The sequence below is a fragment of the Nerophis lumbriciformis genome, linkage group LG12, assembly GCF_033978685.3.
Source record: "Nerophis lumbriciformis linkage group LG12, RoL_Nlum_v2.1, whole genome shotgun sequence".
Taxonomy (NCBI): domain Eukaryota; kingdom Metazoa; phylum Chordata; class Actinopteri; order Syngnathiformes; family Syngnathidae; genus Nerophis; species Nerophis lumbriciformis.
This window is the reverse complement of record NC_084559.2, coordinates 20201778-20217461: the sequence shown is the minus strand read 5'-3', so window position 1 is coordinate 20217461 and position 15684 is coordinate 20201778. Positions and strand designations below refer to the sequence as shown.

General features: G+C 37.9%; 1 protein-coding gene across 5 annotated transcripts in view; it reads left to right on the top strand.

Moving 5' to 3' along the window:
- Positions 1-15684, top strand: part of ncor2 (nuclear receptor corepressor 2) — a 216904-nt gene that overhangs the window by 105978 nt on the left and 95242 nt on the right. For all 5 annotated transcript variants that reach the window (XM_061986043.2, XM_061986041.2, XM_061986039.2 and 2 more), the window contains exons 7-8: positions 5519-5575; positions 5888-5940. In XM_061986043.2, coding sequence (XP_061842027.1) covers positions 5519-5575; positions 5888-5940 — 110 coding nt within the window. The remainder of the gene's footprint in view (positions 1-5518; positions 5576-5887; positions 5941-15684) is intronic.

The following is a 15684-nucleotide window of genomic DNA, read 5'->3' as shown; positions in this document are numbered from 1 at the left end:
TCCCTTTCATAATGTTGTTGGACACTTAACCCTATAGTCAAAATGGGAAGTACATTGTAGATTTTCAGTGTTGAGAAAGTTACCGTACTTTCTGGATTACAGAGCGCACGGGAATATAAGCCGCACCCACTAAATTTTAGAAGTAAAAAAAAAATAAAAAATGTTCCATATATTAGCCGCACTGGACTTTACGCAGCAGATAAATAGGTTGGGAAATTAGTTATTTACACCAAAACATTTGATAAATGTTTATTTCATACTTGCCAACCTTGAGACCTCCAATTTCGGGAGGTGGGGGGTGGGGGGCGTGGTTGGGGGCGTGGTTAAGAGGGGAGGAGTATATTTACAGCTAGAATTCACCAAGTCAAGTATTTTATATATACCGTATATATATCTATATCTCCGCGACCCCGAAGGGAATAAGCGGTAGAAAATGGATGGATGGATGGATATATATATATAAGAAATACTTGACTTTCAGCGAATTCTAGCTATAAATATATATTTATTTTATTTATATATATATATATATATATATATATATATATATATATATATATATATATATATATATATATATATATATATATATATATATATATCTAAATAAAAGAAATACCGTATTTTCCGCACTATAAGGCGCACCGGATTATTAGCCGCACCCTCTATGAATTACATATTTCATAATTTTGTCCACCAATAAGCCGCCCCGGACTATAAGCCGCGCCTACGCTGCGCTAAAGTGAATGTCAAAAAAACGCTGCGCTAAAGTGAATGTCAAAAAAACAGTCAGATAGTTCAGTCAAACTTTAATAATATATTGAAAACCAGCGTTCTAACAACTCTGTCCCAAAATGTACGCAAATGTGCAATCACAAACATAGTAAAATTCAAAATGGTGTAGAGCAATAAATAGCAACATAATGTTGCTCGAACGTTAATGTCACAACACACAAAATAAACATAGCGCTCACCTTCTGAAGTTATTCTTCATTCGTAAATCCTTCGAATTCTTCGTCTTCGGTGTCCGAATTGAAAAGTTGCGCAAGCGTGGGATCCAAAAATGGCCGGCTCCGCCTCGTCGAAGTCATCGGATTCAGTGTCGCTGTTGTTGTGCAGCAGTTCTGTGAATCCTGCCTTCCGGAAAGCTCAGACCACAGTTGTGACCGAAACTATCTGCCCAGGCATTTACGATCCACTGGCAGATGTTGGCGTATGTCGACCGGCGCTGTCTGCCTGTCTTAGTGAAGGTGTGTTCGCCTTCGGAGCTGTGTGAAAAAAGCCACCCGGCCTCTTCGCGTAAACTTCCCTTAACCACTCGCTCATCTTTTCTTCATCCATCCATCCCTTCGAGTTAGCTTTTATGATGACGCCGGCTGGAAAGGTCTCTTTTGGCAAGGTCTTCCTTTTGAATATCATCATGGGTGGAAGTTAGCATGGCAAGCTAGAACCACAGTGAAGGATGACTTCTCATTCCCTGTGGTGCGAATATTCACCGTACGTGCTCCCGTTCCACAGTGCGGTTCACAGGAATATCAGCTGTGAAATACGGTAGTAATCCGTGTGCGGATGGAGAGATTGCGTCTTTTTATGAACCGGATCGCTTAGTAGGAGCCATTTTGTGGTCTTTACAGATGTAAACAGGAAATGAAACGTACGGTGATATCCGCGCGTTTTTTCTTCTTCTTCCGGGGGCGGGTGAAGCGCTTCCTGTTCTATGGGGGCGGGTGCTTTCCTTGGCGGTTGCTTGCGTAGAAGAAGAAGCGCTTCCTGTTCTACCGGGAAAAAAGATGGCGGCTGTTTACCGAAGTTGCGAGACCGAAACTTTATGAAAATGAATCGTAATAAAGCGCACCGGGTTATAAGGCGCACTGTCAGCTTTTGAGAAAAATTGTGGTTTTTAGGTGCGCCTTATAGTGCGGAAAATACGGTACTTGAATTTCAGTGTTCATTTATTTACACATATACACACACATAACCCTCATCTACTCATTGTTGAGTTAAGGGTTGAATTGTCCATCCTTGTTCTATTCTCTGTCACTATTTTTCTAACCATGCTGAACACCCTCTCTGATGATGCATTGCTGTGTGGCACGCACAAAAGTGCTTTCATCAAATACACTTGATGTCAGTATTGTTCTGTTTAAGAGTGTCACAACATTGCTGTTTACGGCAGACGAACTGCTTTACGGTAGACAAAAACATGACTGCTGTTGTTGTGTGTTGTTACCGCGCTGGGAGGACGTTAATGAAACTGCCTAACAATAAACCCACATAAGAAACTAAGAACTCGCCCTCGATCATTCTACATTTATAATGATTGGGCAGGCACGTTGTTTATATTGTGGGAAAACGGACTCAGGTCCGCCTGAATTTCGGGGGATTTTCGGGAGAAAATTTGTCCCGGGAGGTTTTCGGGAGAGGCGCTGAATTTCGGGAGTCTCCCGGAAAATCCGTGAGGGTTGGCAAGTATGGTTTATTTAGATATCTTAATTGTTTCCGAACGGTGCTTGTAATACGACACAAGTCATCGTCATGGTCCCACTAGCTGCGGAAGCTAGCTCTCCAATCAGCGGAACAGATTCAATAACTCCACGTCAACGTCTTGGTAAATTTACTGAGGAATTTGTGAAGCTGAAACAATTAAAAAAATAATGCCATTGTAAGTTATCAATACTAACACAGATACTCGCAAACGTGTTAGCATATTAGCTAATGATAACAACTAGGGGTGTAACGGTACACAAAGATTTCGGTTCGGTACGTACCTCGGTTTAGAGGTCATGGTTCGGTTCATTTTTGGTACAGTAAGAAAACAACAAAATATACATTTTTGGGTTATTTATTTACCAAATTTGCAAAATCTTCCACCAAAAATATTTTTCTTAGTGTAATATTTGATGTGAAGTAATGGGAACCTCGGATAGGTCAATAATTCATAATAACATTGATTTTGATTCAATATTATGTTTTGAGCAATGACAGTTTGAAAGAAAAAAAAAACAGCTTTGTTTCATTAGTCAACATTGCAACTTTTTCTAAATTACATTTAACCTTTAAGCTTTTTTATTTCACTTTTGTTATGTTTTTGTTTATTTTAATAGTATTTTTAGAATGTGCCAGGGGCCTTTAAAACATTAGCTGTGGGCCGCAAATGGCCTCCGGGGCACACTTTTGACACCCATGCTAGAGATAATAAAAAATTAAATCTGATAAATCTATGGATAAAAAGCAGAGCCTGGCGACGCATGCGCGTTTATCATAACTCTCTCGCTCTCTCTGTCTCTGCCCCTCCCTCACCAATGCTGCTGCGCACACAATTTGTTTTTAACCCCTTCTTAACCCTGAACGTACATTGAAAATACACGCAACCCTAACTCAAAATGCCGGACATTTGAGGCATTTAAGAAACTCCGCCCTGACAGCTCCACAAAAGAGGACATGTCCGGTGAAAAGAGGACGTATAGTCAGTCTATCGTAGCCTGTTAGCTGCTAGCATGCCTTGTGTTGTGCCTCGGTGTGCATTGTTTACACGACGTGCGTTACGCTACTTAATATGTTCGTGTGGAAACTCGTTTGGTACACCTCCGAACCCAACCGTAACCCCTGTACCGAAACGGTTCAATACAAATACACGTACCGTTACATCCCTAATAACAACGCTTGTTGATTACATTAGAATAGCACACACAAATATGCATGGAAACACTCCTACATATATCACACATGGCGGTTTAGTAAGTAAGAATTGTTTTAGTTATATTGTAAAAATCACAAACATTGCTTGGATTGATGAATGAAGAATCCATAGAAGTAGTGGGAACGCTATAGACGGCTATAAGACAAAGGGTACCTCCGGTTGAAAGCTCTAAACAGAAGGACACTGCAGCACCTGTAGTGAGTGAAATCGTCCAAAAGATGGCGCGATAGCACAAACAATAACACACATTTTTAGTGTCTTTGCTTGTTTTTAAAAATATATATATTTGCAATATGACCGTTTTATAAGCCGCAGGGTTCAAAGCATAGGACAAAAGTAGCGGCGTATAGTCCGGGATTTACAATTTATAATGGAAGTATATGAGAGCTTTGCATTGTTGACCTGACCCCAGCATGCAGAGACGAGAGGAGTGTGCTGGTAAAATTATATTTCGATAATTAAAAATAAGGTAGTACAATTGTGGAAGACGCAAAGGTTGACAGTAGAGATGTCCGATAATATCGGACTGCCGATATTATCGGCCGATAAATGCTTTAAAATGCAATATCGGAAATGATCAGTATCAGTTTCAAAAAGTAACATTTATGACTAAAACGCCGCTGTACGGAGTGGTACACGGACGTAGGGAGAAGTACAGAGGTTAATAAACCTTAAAGTCACTGCCTTTGCGTGCCGGCCCAATCACATAACATGTACGGCTTTTCACACTCACAAGTGAATGCAAAGCATATTTGGTCGACAGCCATACAGGTCACACTGAGGGTGGCCGTATAAACAACTTTAACACTGTTACAAATATGCGCCACACTGTGAACCCACACCAAACAAGAATGACAAACACATTTGGGGAGAACATCCGCACCGTAACACAACATAAACACAACAGAACAAATACCCAGAACCCCTTGCAGCTCTAACTCTTCCGGGACGCTACAATATACTATCCTCCTCATGCTCTCTCAGGGAGAGCATATCCCAAATTCCAAGCTGCTGTTTTGAGGCATGTTAAAAAAAATAATGCACTTTGTGACTTCAATAATAAATATGGCAGTGCCATGTTGGCATTTTTTTCCATAACTTGGGTTGATTTATTTTGGAAAACCTTCTTACATTGTTTAATGCATCCAGCGGGGCTTCACAACAAAATTAGGCATAATAATGTGTATATATCGGTATTGGTTGATATCAGAATCGGTAATTAAGAGTTGGACAATATCGGAATATCGGATATCGGCAAAAAAGCCATTATCGGACATCTCTAGGTGCAATATATACAGTAGGCTTACATAAAAACATTATTTTGCTTGTATTATAAACAATTAAAGGATGCCCAGTGGGATACAGTGTTGTGGTCATTCACATTTAAAGTTCCAGGATTCTATTTGTAGTAGGTATTAGCTCTATCTTTCTATCATTAATATGTTTCTTAAGAGATAAACACCAAAAAGCCTTTTACCAACCCACCCCCCACCTGCTGCTTATGCCTTCTCCACTCACTTTCGACTCCCACTTGTTCTCTCTAACGCCCTCTCTCTCTCTCTCCGCTCACGGGGTGTGAGTGTGTTTTTTTCCCCCTGTCAGAGGAGTGATGGACTGAGGCAAGGAACTGTGGCTCAGCTTGAGCTACAAGCTCTAATAATAGTCAATGTATCCATCTCGCTATCGTTGCATCCAGTCACCCAGCCGGCTGTGGTGTAGTCTAAGCACCCAAGTGAGCGTGCTCACTGTGTTGTCATGGTGATGACAGAGGTGCAGGCAGCCGGCTAATCTAGTACTTCTGTTTGTGTTCTGGTCCAGAAAAAGGCAGAAGAGGCTCACAGGATACTGGAAGGGCTCGGACCCAGGGTAGAACTGGTGAGTTTTGCATTAAATTGCGTTTTCTACATTCATACTTTCTTGCTCAATTGGGTTTTTAATTTTTATTTAGCATTAGTGATAGAGGAACATTTACCTGAACGCAAGCGTCGAGCAGTTGTAAGGCGGCTGTATCGAAGTGCAAGGCGACCTGTCTTGAAGCCCTATTTTGCCGTAAAAATAATATTTTTGGGTCATATTTTATCCCCCATCTACAGTATATCTATGACAGGGTAGCAGATCCTGATCCTGTGGTTTGCATGCTGCTGTAGAACTGCGCATATTGTGTGATTGTCTTCTCTCTTGTTTCAGCCACTATACAATCAGCCTTCTGATACCAAGCAGTACCATGAAAACATCAAAATGTAAGTTTGCCCTACATCTTTTTTTTATGCCAAAATGATGACAAAGATGATGACAAATGTGGTAACCTTCTCTTTTGTAATAGTTTTTTTTCTTTCTTTAAAATATTATTAACTGAACACCAGCATCTACACTAGATCCGACCAATCAAATTCTATGAGCATGAACTGAGGAAACCTGCTTGGATCTTAGACAAACTAGGGCTGGGCGGTATACGGGTATTATATACTATACCAGTATATTTTCAAAAGAGATATGTATTCCGCAATACTGATATATGTACACTGCAGAAACTGAAATCTAAGTAAGATTAAATATCTCAAATAAGGGTGATATTTGCTTATTTTCTGTCTGATAAGATAATTCTTCTCACTAAGCAGATTTTATGTGAGAGTGTTTTACTTGTTTTAAGGGTTTTGGTCCTAAATGATCTCAGTAAGATATTACAGCTTGTAGCTGAGATTTTATGACCTATATTGAGTAAAACATGCTTGAAACTAGAATATCAACTGATGCAAAGCTGTGTCATCAACACTCACAAGTATAAAACTACTTTTTTAAAGTAATCATTTCTTACTTCAAGCATGAAAAAAAATCATGATGCCGAGCGCATATCATTATGTCAAGATAATGGCACTAGCATTTACTTAATTTAAGAATATTTTTCAACATATTGAGCAAAAAGGTCTCTTTTTTTTCTACCAAGAAAAGTGCACTTGTTATTAGTGAGAATATACTTATTTTAAGGTATTTCTGAGTTCATTGAGGTTAGTTAATTTTGCTTGTTTTGGAAAGTCTTGACAAGCCAAATTTTCTTGTTCTATTGGCAGATAATTTTGCTTAGTTCAAATAATATACCCCTAATTTATTTATTTTTTCTTCTTGTTTTTGAACACTGACTTTTTGCAGTGTAATCCTTAAAGGGGAACATTATCACCAGACCTATGTAAGCGTCAATATATACCTTGATGTTGCAGAAAAAAGACCATATATTTTTTTAACCGATTTCAGAACTCTTAAACGAGTGAATTTTGGCGAATTAAACGCCTTTCTATTATTCGCTCTCGGAGCGATGACGTCACATCGGAAAGCAATCCACCATTTTCTCAAACACCGAGTCAAATCAGCTCTGTTATTTTCCTTTTTTTCGACTGTTTTCCGTACCTTGGAGACATCATGCCTCGTCGGTGTGTTGTCGGAGGGTGTAACAACACGAACAGGGACGGATTCAAGTTGCACCAGTGCCCCAAAGATGCGAAAGTGGCAAGAAATTCGACGTTTGTTCCGCACACTTTACCGACGAAAGCTATGCTACGACAGAGATGGCAAGACACTCAAAGCAGATCCATTTCCAACGATAAAGTCAAATAAATCTGCCGCCAGACCCCCAGGAAAAGAGAGCGGATGAGGGTATGTCTACAGAATATATTAATTGATGAAAACTGGGCTGTCTGCACTCTCAAAGTGCATGTTGTTGCCAAATGTATTTCATATGCTGTAAACATAGTTCATAGTTGTTAGTTTCCTTTAATGCCAAACAAACACATACCAATCGTTAGTTAGAAGGCGATCGTCAAATTCGTCCTCGCTTTCTCCCGTGTCGCTGGCTGTCGTGTCCGTCGGTTTCGCTTGCATACGGTTCAAACCGATATGGCTCAATAGCTTCAGTTTCTTCTTCAATTTCGTTTTCGCTACCTGCCTCCACACTACAACCATCCGTTTCAATACATGCGTAATCTGTTGAATCGCTTAAGCCGCTGAAATCCGAGTCTGAATCCGAGCTAATGTCGCTATACCTTGCTGTTCTATGCACCATGTTTGTTTGTATCGGCATGACTGTGTGACGTCACAGGAAAATGGACGGGTGTATATAATGATGGTTAAAATCAGGCACTTTGAAGCTTTTTTTAGGGAAATTGTGTGATGGGTAAAATTTTGAAAAAAACTTTGAAAAATAAAATAAGCCACTGGGAACTGATTTTTAATGGTTTTAACCCTTCTGAAATTGTGATAATGTTCCCCTTTAATGTCTCAACGTAGAAGTCTTTCTGCTCATTGTTGAGTTTGAGTTTATTTTGAACATGCAAGCATACAACATGATACATCACAAATTCCAGTTTCTTTTTTCAACATGTTCGAAAAGGAGTAGGAAGAAGCATAGCTTATTTAATCCTACCCCTTTTCTTTTACATAACACTTGCTAAAACTTTTGTTCACTTCCTGTTCTCAATTTATTCACAATATACTCCATAAGTAATCACAATAAAAATAGATAAATAAATAAATAATACGCGGCGAAGTAAGAATATTTTGAAAAAATAAACGGATGTATTGCATTGTGTCTATGCATATGTAAACCTTCCCGTTTTTGGTGGAAAATCAAGTACCGTATTTTTCGGACTATATGTCGCAGTTTTTTTCATAATTTGGTGCGACTTATACTCAGGAGCGACTTATGTGTGAAATTATTAACACATTACCGTAAAATATCAAATAATATTATTTAGCTCATTCACGTAAGAGACTAGACGTATAAGATTTCATGATATTTAGCGATTAGGAGTGACAGATTGTTTGGTAAACGTATAGCATGTTCTACATGTTATAGTTATTTGAATGACTCTTACCATAATATGTTATGTTAACATACCAGGCACGTTCTCAGTTGGTTATTTATGCCTCATATAACGTACATTTATTCAGCCTGTTGTTCACTATTCTTTATTTATTTTAAATTGCCTTTCAAATGTCTATTCTTGGTGTTGGGTTTTATCAAATAAATTTCCCCAAAAAATGCGACTTATACTCCAGTGCGACTTATATATGTTTTTTTCCTTCTTTATTATGCATTTTCGGCCGGAGCGACTTATACTCCGGAGCGACTTATATTCCGAAAAATTCGGTATTTTGTCCTTCTTTCACATTTTTGTACTTGCAATGATAACAGAATCCAGCGATCGGGTCCGTTTGACGGAAGCCTCGCCGTCACTCGGGGCAACACGCTTTTATGACAGCAGCGTGGCGAGTTGCAATTTACGAGATTCAATCAAATCCACAACGCAAGAGAGATGGATTCACTTGAAAATGATAGAGAAGACATTTTTTCCGAAATACAAACTTTGTGTAAATAAGTATGTTCACAGTTGCAAAGGTATGAAAACAACTGATTTAAAATGCTGCCAGCAATAATTAACTCGTTATATGACTTTTGCAGTCACAATAAATGCACAATCTGAAAGGTAATACACAATTTGAAAGGGTGTTTAGCTGCAGTGGCATTATTGCATCCTGCAGTATGCAGCTTACTGATCCTGCCTCAAATTTTTTAGGGTTTTTGATTGATTGATTGAAACTTTTATTAGTAGATTGCACAGTACAGTACATATTCCGCGCAATTGACCACTAAATGGTAACACCCCAATAAGTTTTTCAACTTGTTTAAGTTAATCAATTCATGGTACAAATATATACTGTCAGTATAATACAGTCATCACACAAGTTAATCATCAGAGTATATACATTGAATTATTGACATTATTTACAATCTGGGGGGTGGGATGTGGAGGGAGAGGGGGGGGGGGTAGGTTTGGTTGATATCAGCACTTCAGTCATCAACAATTATATCATCTGAGAAATGGACATTGTAACAGTGTAGGTCTGACTTCGTAGGATATGTACATAAACATGGGTCTTCTAAAATGTTGAGCTAAAAAACACTAATGTTAAAGGTAAACTATTTTTAAGTTGCTGCTGATGTTTGAAATGTCCTCTAAACAAAGGACGTTAGTTTATATTTTATTCTTTTGTGTTTTTGTTGTTAGTTGAGGATTTGAAACGTCGCTAAAGCTTTGATTTAAAAAAGATTGAACATTATAATTTACTATTCTTTTCATATTTTCAAGACTTTTTAATATGTTTATGTGCAATATCTTTGCGTGAAACTTTAACACTTTCAGAAAATGACCCATGTTAAGTATTAGTTTCAAAAAAACATTTGACACACATGTTTGGGTTTGACGTTTTCTAAATTCACTTACAGGAAAAAAATATTGTGATATATCGTATACCGGTAGTCAGCCAAAATATATCGGGATATAACTTTTGGTCCATACCGCTCAGTCCTAAGACAAACTGAACAGTTCAGTTGCAATCGATTCAATGCCATGAGAATACAGTGACCTGGATGAATGAGATCATCCATAGACATATTCACTGAATGTACTTAAAACAAATCAGATATGATTTGGTCATACATGCATACATACATACTGTTAGAGATAGGGACTTGACTTTTTACGAATGCTTCAAGCAGCATTAATAATAACCCGCATTCTAATGACCTCAATCAAGAAAATATTTAAAACTCTTCTCAGTTAAATGTGAGCTATGAAAACCAGGGTGCTTGTTTCTTTCCCACTACACAGTGTCTGCTTGGTTGGCCACAATTGTACTCATTTCCATTTACTACCTGTTACTTTCAACAGTCGAGCCAATATGGATGTTGTAAACCACTGCTAATAGCTCTTTGGTCAAACAGATTTGTCATCACTGCAAACTCTCAAAAGCTTTAGGAAATGGCAATATAAACACATACAGCATGCTAATAGCTTCAGAGAAGTATCCCCTGGTCATTAAGTAGTGTGTTAGCGTGTTTTTTCCTCGGTGTAAGCAGGTTTTAATCAAGTTATTTTGTTATGTTTGTATTTAAATCATTCACATTTTTCTTACATTCCACACCGTTTTGTATTACTGTTACTATTACTAGGATTTAAGTAGTTGATGTTCTGTGCACAGTTGCGATGTTTGCTTCTGCTGCTGTGAGTCAAGGTGGCATGTCATGTATTGACATAGGATTGTAATCCTGTGTGGATAACACTTTTAATTTGCAAGTCAACATTTGGGCCATATAATTCAAATACAATTTGTCAGCATGTCTCTCTCTCACTCTGAGAAGAGATAATAGTTGAAGACAAGCCTGTGATTGGCGGTGCCATGGCTCGTCTCCTACTGTGTATATTATTAACATATGTAATCATATCAGCCCGAATAACGAATGGAAGTGTTTTGGCTTTACGGACGTATGATCGGGACTCTTTGTTTAGTGCCAGAGTCAATGGAGGGTTTGTTTGATACATGGGACAGGTACAAGCAAGCGTTCCCTCCTCCTTTTATAGTTGATCCCGACTCACCTGAATACTTGCTGCTCTGTCGGGCACCAGGGCAAGGTCCGCAAAAGATCGATGAAAAGAGGCTTACGGTCAGGTATCCAGGCATACCTGCCAACCTTGAGACCTCTGAATTCGGGAGATTTATATACTATATATATTTATAGCTACAATTCACTGAAATTAAAGTATTTCTATATATTTTACCTTGAAAATCATTTTTTACCTTGAAAAAAAAAAGTTACCTTGAAAATTTTTTTTTACCTTAAAACATTTTTTTACCTTGAAAATCATTTTTACCTTGAACATTTTTTTTTACCTTGAAAATCATTTTTTTACCTTGAAAATCATTTTGTAACTTGAAAATCATTTTTTACCTTGAAAAAAAATTTTTACCTTGAAAATTTTTTTTACCTTGAAAAAAAAATTTTACCCTGAAAATTTTTTTTTACCTTGAAAATCATTTTTTACCTTGAAAATCATTTTTAACCTTGGAATTTTTTTTTTACCTTGAAACATTTTTTTTACCTTGAAAATTTATTTTACCTTGAAAATCATTTTTAACCTTGAAAAAAAATTTTTAACTTTTTTTTTTACCTTGAAAATCATTTTTGACCTTGAAAAATTCTTTTTACCTTGAAAATCATTTTTTACCTTGAAAATCATTTTTAACCTTGAAAATTTTTTTTTTTACCTTGAAAATCATTTTTTACCTTGAAAATCATTTTTAAGCTAGAAAAAAAAATTTTACCTTGAAAATTTTTTTTGCCTTGAATTTTTTTACCTTGAAAATCATTTTTTACCTTGAAAATCATTTTTAACCTTGAATTTTTTTTTTACCTTGAAAATCATTTTTTACCTTGAAAAATTCTTTTTACCTTGAAAATCATTTTTAACCTTGAAAAAAAAATTTTTTTACCTTGAAAATCATTTTTTACCTTGAAAATCATTTTTAACCTAGAAAAAAAAATTTTACCTTGAAAATTTTTTTTGCCTTGAATTTTTTTTACCTTGAAAATCATTTTTTACCTTGAAAATCATTTTTAACCTTGAATTTTTTTTTACCTTGAAAATTTTTTTTACCTTGAAAATCATTTTTTACCTTGAAAATCATTTTTAACCTTGAAAAACATTTTTTTACCTTGAAAATCATTTTATATATATATATATATAAAATAAATACTTAAATTTCAGTGTTGAAAAAAAAAGTTTTACCTTGAAAATCATTTTATATATATATATATATATATATATATATATATATATATATATATATATATATATATAAAATAAATACTTAAATTTCAGTGTTGAAAATTTTTTTTACCTTGAAAATCATTTTATATATATATATATATATATATACACCGTATTTTCCGCACTATTAGCCGCACCTAAAAAACACAAATTTACTCAAAAGCTGACAGTGCGGCTTATAACCCGGTGCGCTTTATATATGGATTAATATTAAGATTCATTTTCATAAAGTTTCGGTCTCGCAACTACGGTAAACAGCCGCCATCTTTTTTCCCCGTAGAAGAGGAAGTGCTTCTTCTTCTACGCAAGCAACCGCCAAGGTAAGCACCCGCCCCCATAGAACAGGAAGCGCTTCTTCTTCTACTGTAAGCAACCACCCGCCCGCGTAGAAGAAGAAGAAGCGCGCGGATATTACGTTTCATTTCCTTTGTGTGTTTACATCTGTAAAGACCACAAAATGGCTCCTACTAAGCGACAGGTTTCCGGTTCATGAAAAGACGCAATCTCTCCATCCGCACACGGACTACTATTTCACAGCAACTGCCTAAAGACTTTCAAGAAAAGTTGGCTACTTTCCGTGCATATTGTAAAAACAAGATAGCTGAAAAAAAGATCCGGCCAGAGAACATTATCAACATGGACGAGGTTCCACTGACTTTTGATATTCCTGTGAACCGCACTGTGGATACAACGGGAGCACGTACGGTGAATATTCGCACCACAGGGAATGAGAAGTCATCCTTCACTGTGGTTCTAGCTTGCCATGCTAATGGCCAGAAACTTCCACCCATGGTGATATTCAAAAGGAAGACCTTGCCAAAAGAGACCTTTCCAGCCGGCGTCATCATAAAAGCTAACTCGAAGGGATGGATGGATGAAGAAAAGATGAGCGAGTGGTTAAGGTAAGTTTACGCGAAGAGGCCGGGTGGCTTTTTTCACGCAGCTCCGTCCATGTTGATATACGACTCCATGCGCGCCCACATCACGCTGGTTTTTAATATATTATTAAAGTTTGACTGACCTATCTGACTGTTTTTTTGACATTCCTTTAGCGCAGTTAGATGCGGCTTATAACACGGGGCGGCTTATAGGTGGACAAAGTTTTGAAATATGTCGTTCATTGAAGGCGCGGCTTATAACCCAGGGCGCCTTATGGTGCGGAAAATACGGTATATATATATATATATATATATATATATATATATACCGTATTTTCCGCACTATAAGGCGCACCGGATTATTAGCCGCACCTTCAATGAATGGCATATTTCATAACTTTGTCCACCAATAAGCCACCCCGGACTATAAGCCGCGCCTACGCTGCGCTAAAGGAATGTCAAAAAAACAGTCAGATAGGTCAGTCAAACTTTAATAATATATTAAAAACCAGCGTTCTAACAACTCTGTTCACTCCCAAAATGTACGCAAATGTGCAATCACAAACATAGTAAAATTCAAAATAGTGCAGAGCAATAGCAACATAATGTTGCTCGAACGTTAATGTCACAACACACAAAATAAACATAGCGCTCACTTTCTGAAGTTATTCTTCATTCGTAAATCCTTCGTCTTCGGTGTCCGAAGTGAAAAGTTGGGCAAATTTACGATCCACTGGCAGATGTTGGCGTCGTCTGGCGCTGCCTCCTCGTCTTAGTGAAGGTGTGTTCGCCTTCTGTCATCCATTGTTCCCACGCAGTTAGCAGTCTAGCTTCGAATGCCCTGTTGACACCAATATCTAGCGGCTGGAGGTCTTTTGTCAATCCACCCGGAATGACGGCGAGTATTGAATTAAGCGCGTAAGCGTGTCTCTTAATGTGCTGTTATGAGCTAGCAAATATAACAACTACACTGCCCAGCATGCAACGATAGTTACGAGCATGCGCGGTAGCCCTGAGAAGCGTTGTTGTATGCTGGCAGTTAGAATGTGGTTATGAGCACGCTGTGAGTAAACGTTGAGAACTCAGTTAACACGCCTCGTCTGCATTATTTATAATTAGACAGACAACACACTTAATAGGAGCCATTTTGGGGTCTTTACATAAACACACAAATGGAAATGAAACGTCACATATCCCAGCATGCACCGCGCGCTTCTTCTACGGGGAAAAAAGATGGCGGCTGTTTACCGTAGTTGCGAGACCTAAACTTTATGAAAATGAATCTTAATATTTATCCATATATAAAGCGCACCGGGTTATAAGGCGCACTGTCAGCTTTTGAGAAAATTTGTGGTTTTTAGGTGCGCCTTATAGTGCGGAAAATACGGTATATATATATATACATATAAAATAAATACTTAAATTTCAGTGTTGAAAAAAAAAGTTTTACCTTGAAAATCATTTTATATATATATATATATATATATATATATATATATATATATATATATATATATATATATATATATATATATATAAAATAGATACTTAAATTTCAGTGTTAATTTATTTACACATATACACACACATAACACTCCTCTACTCAATGTTGTATTTGAAAGTGCAATGCTTTGCAGCCATTAGCACAGCCTTTGAAGGAGCATAGGTATGGGCAGCATCTGTGAAATTTAATTTGCAGGAGAGGAGTGAGTTTAAGGTTGAATTGTCCATCCTCGTTCTATTCTCTGTCACTCGTCGTCGTCATGACTGTCTCTTCTTCGTTCTTCTGCTTTGTCTCCTTCTTGTTGTGTGCGTAGTTGTGCACTCTCCAAAAGCCGGAGATGTTATGACATGACTGGGCTGGCACGCTGATTATATGGAGAAAAAGCAGACGTGACGACAGTATGTCCTCACTCAGGTCCGGGCCTGTTGTCCGGCTGGAAATCGGGAGAAATTCGGGAGAGTGGTTGTACCGGGAGATTTTCGGGAGAGGCACTGAATTCGGGAGTCTCCCGGAAAATTCGGGAGGGTTGGCAAGTATGTATCCAGGTCAAGCGAAGGCGTGCCGCAGCGCTTGTGGGCTCTGCTGTCTTCGGCCATCATGGCTGCCATGGCGCTCAATGCCTCAGCCAGATTCCTCTCCTTGATGTGTGTGATAGCGTGTCAACGACTCTGCCTGCTTGGACTTCAACAAGTGTCCTGGACCACAGCGCTGCAGTTGTGGTCAGGGGTTTACACCGCCATCATTTACTTCCGTGTTTGTGCCGACCAGCTGGTGTCCACGTGACTTTCGACCAATGCCGCTGCGTAGCACAGACACTGCCTTTGTGTTGTCATCCACACTCCACATTGACCTGTTGAACGCTCGTTCAATTGCGAATAAGTCTTTTTCATTGAATGATCTTTTCTCAAGAGAAAAACTGGATATCGTGTGTCTTTCTGAGAC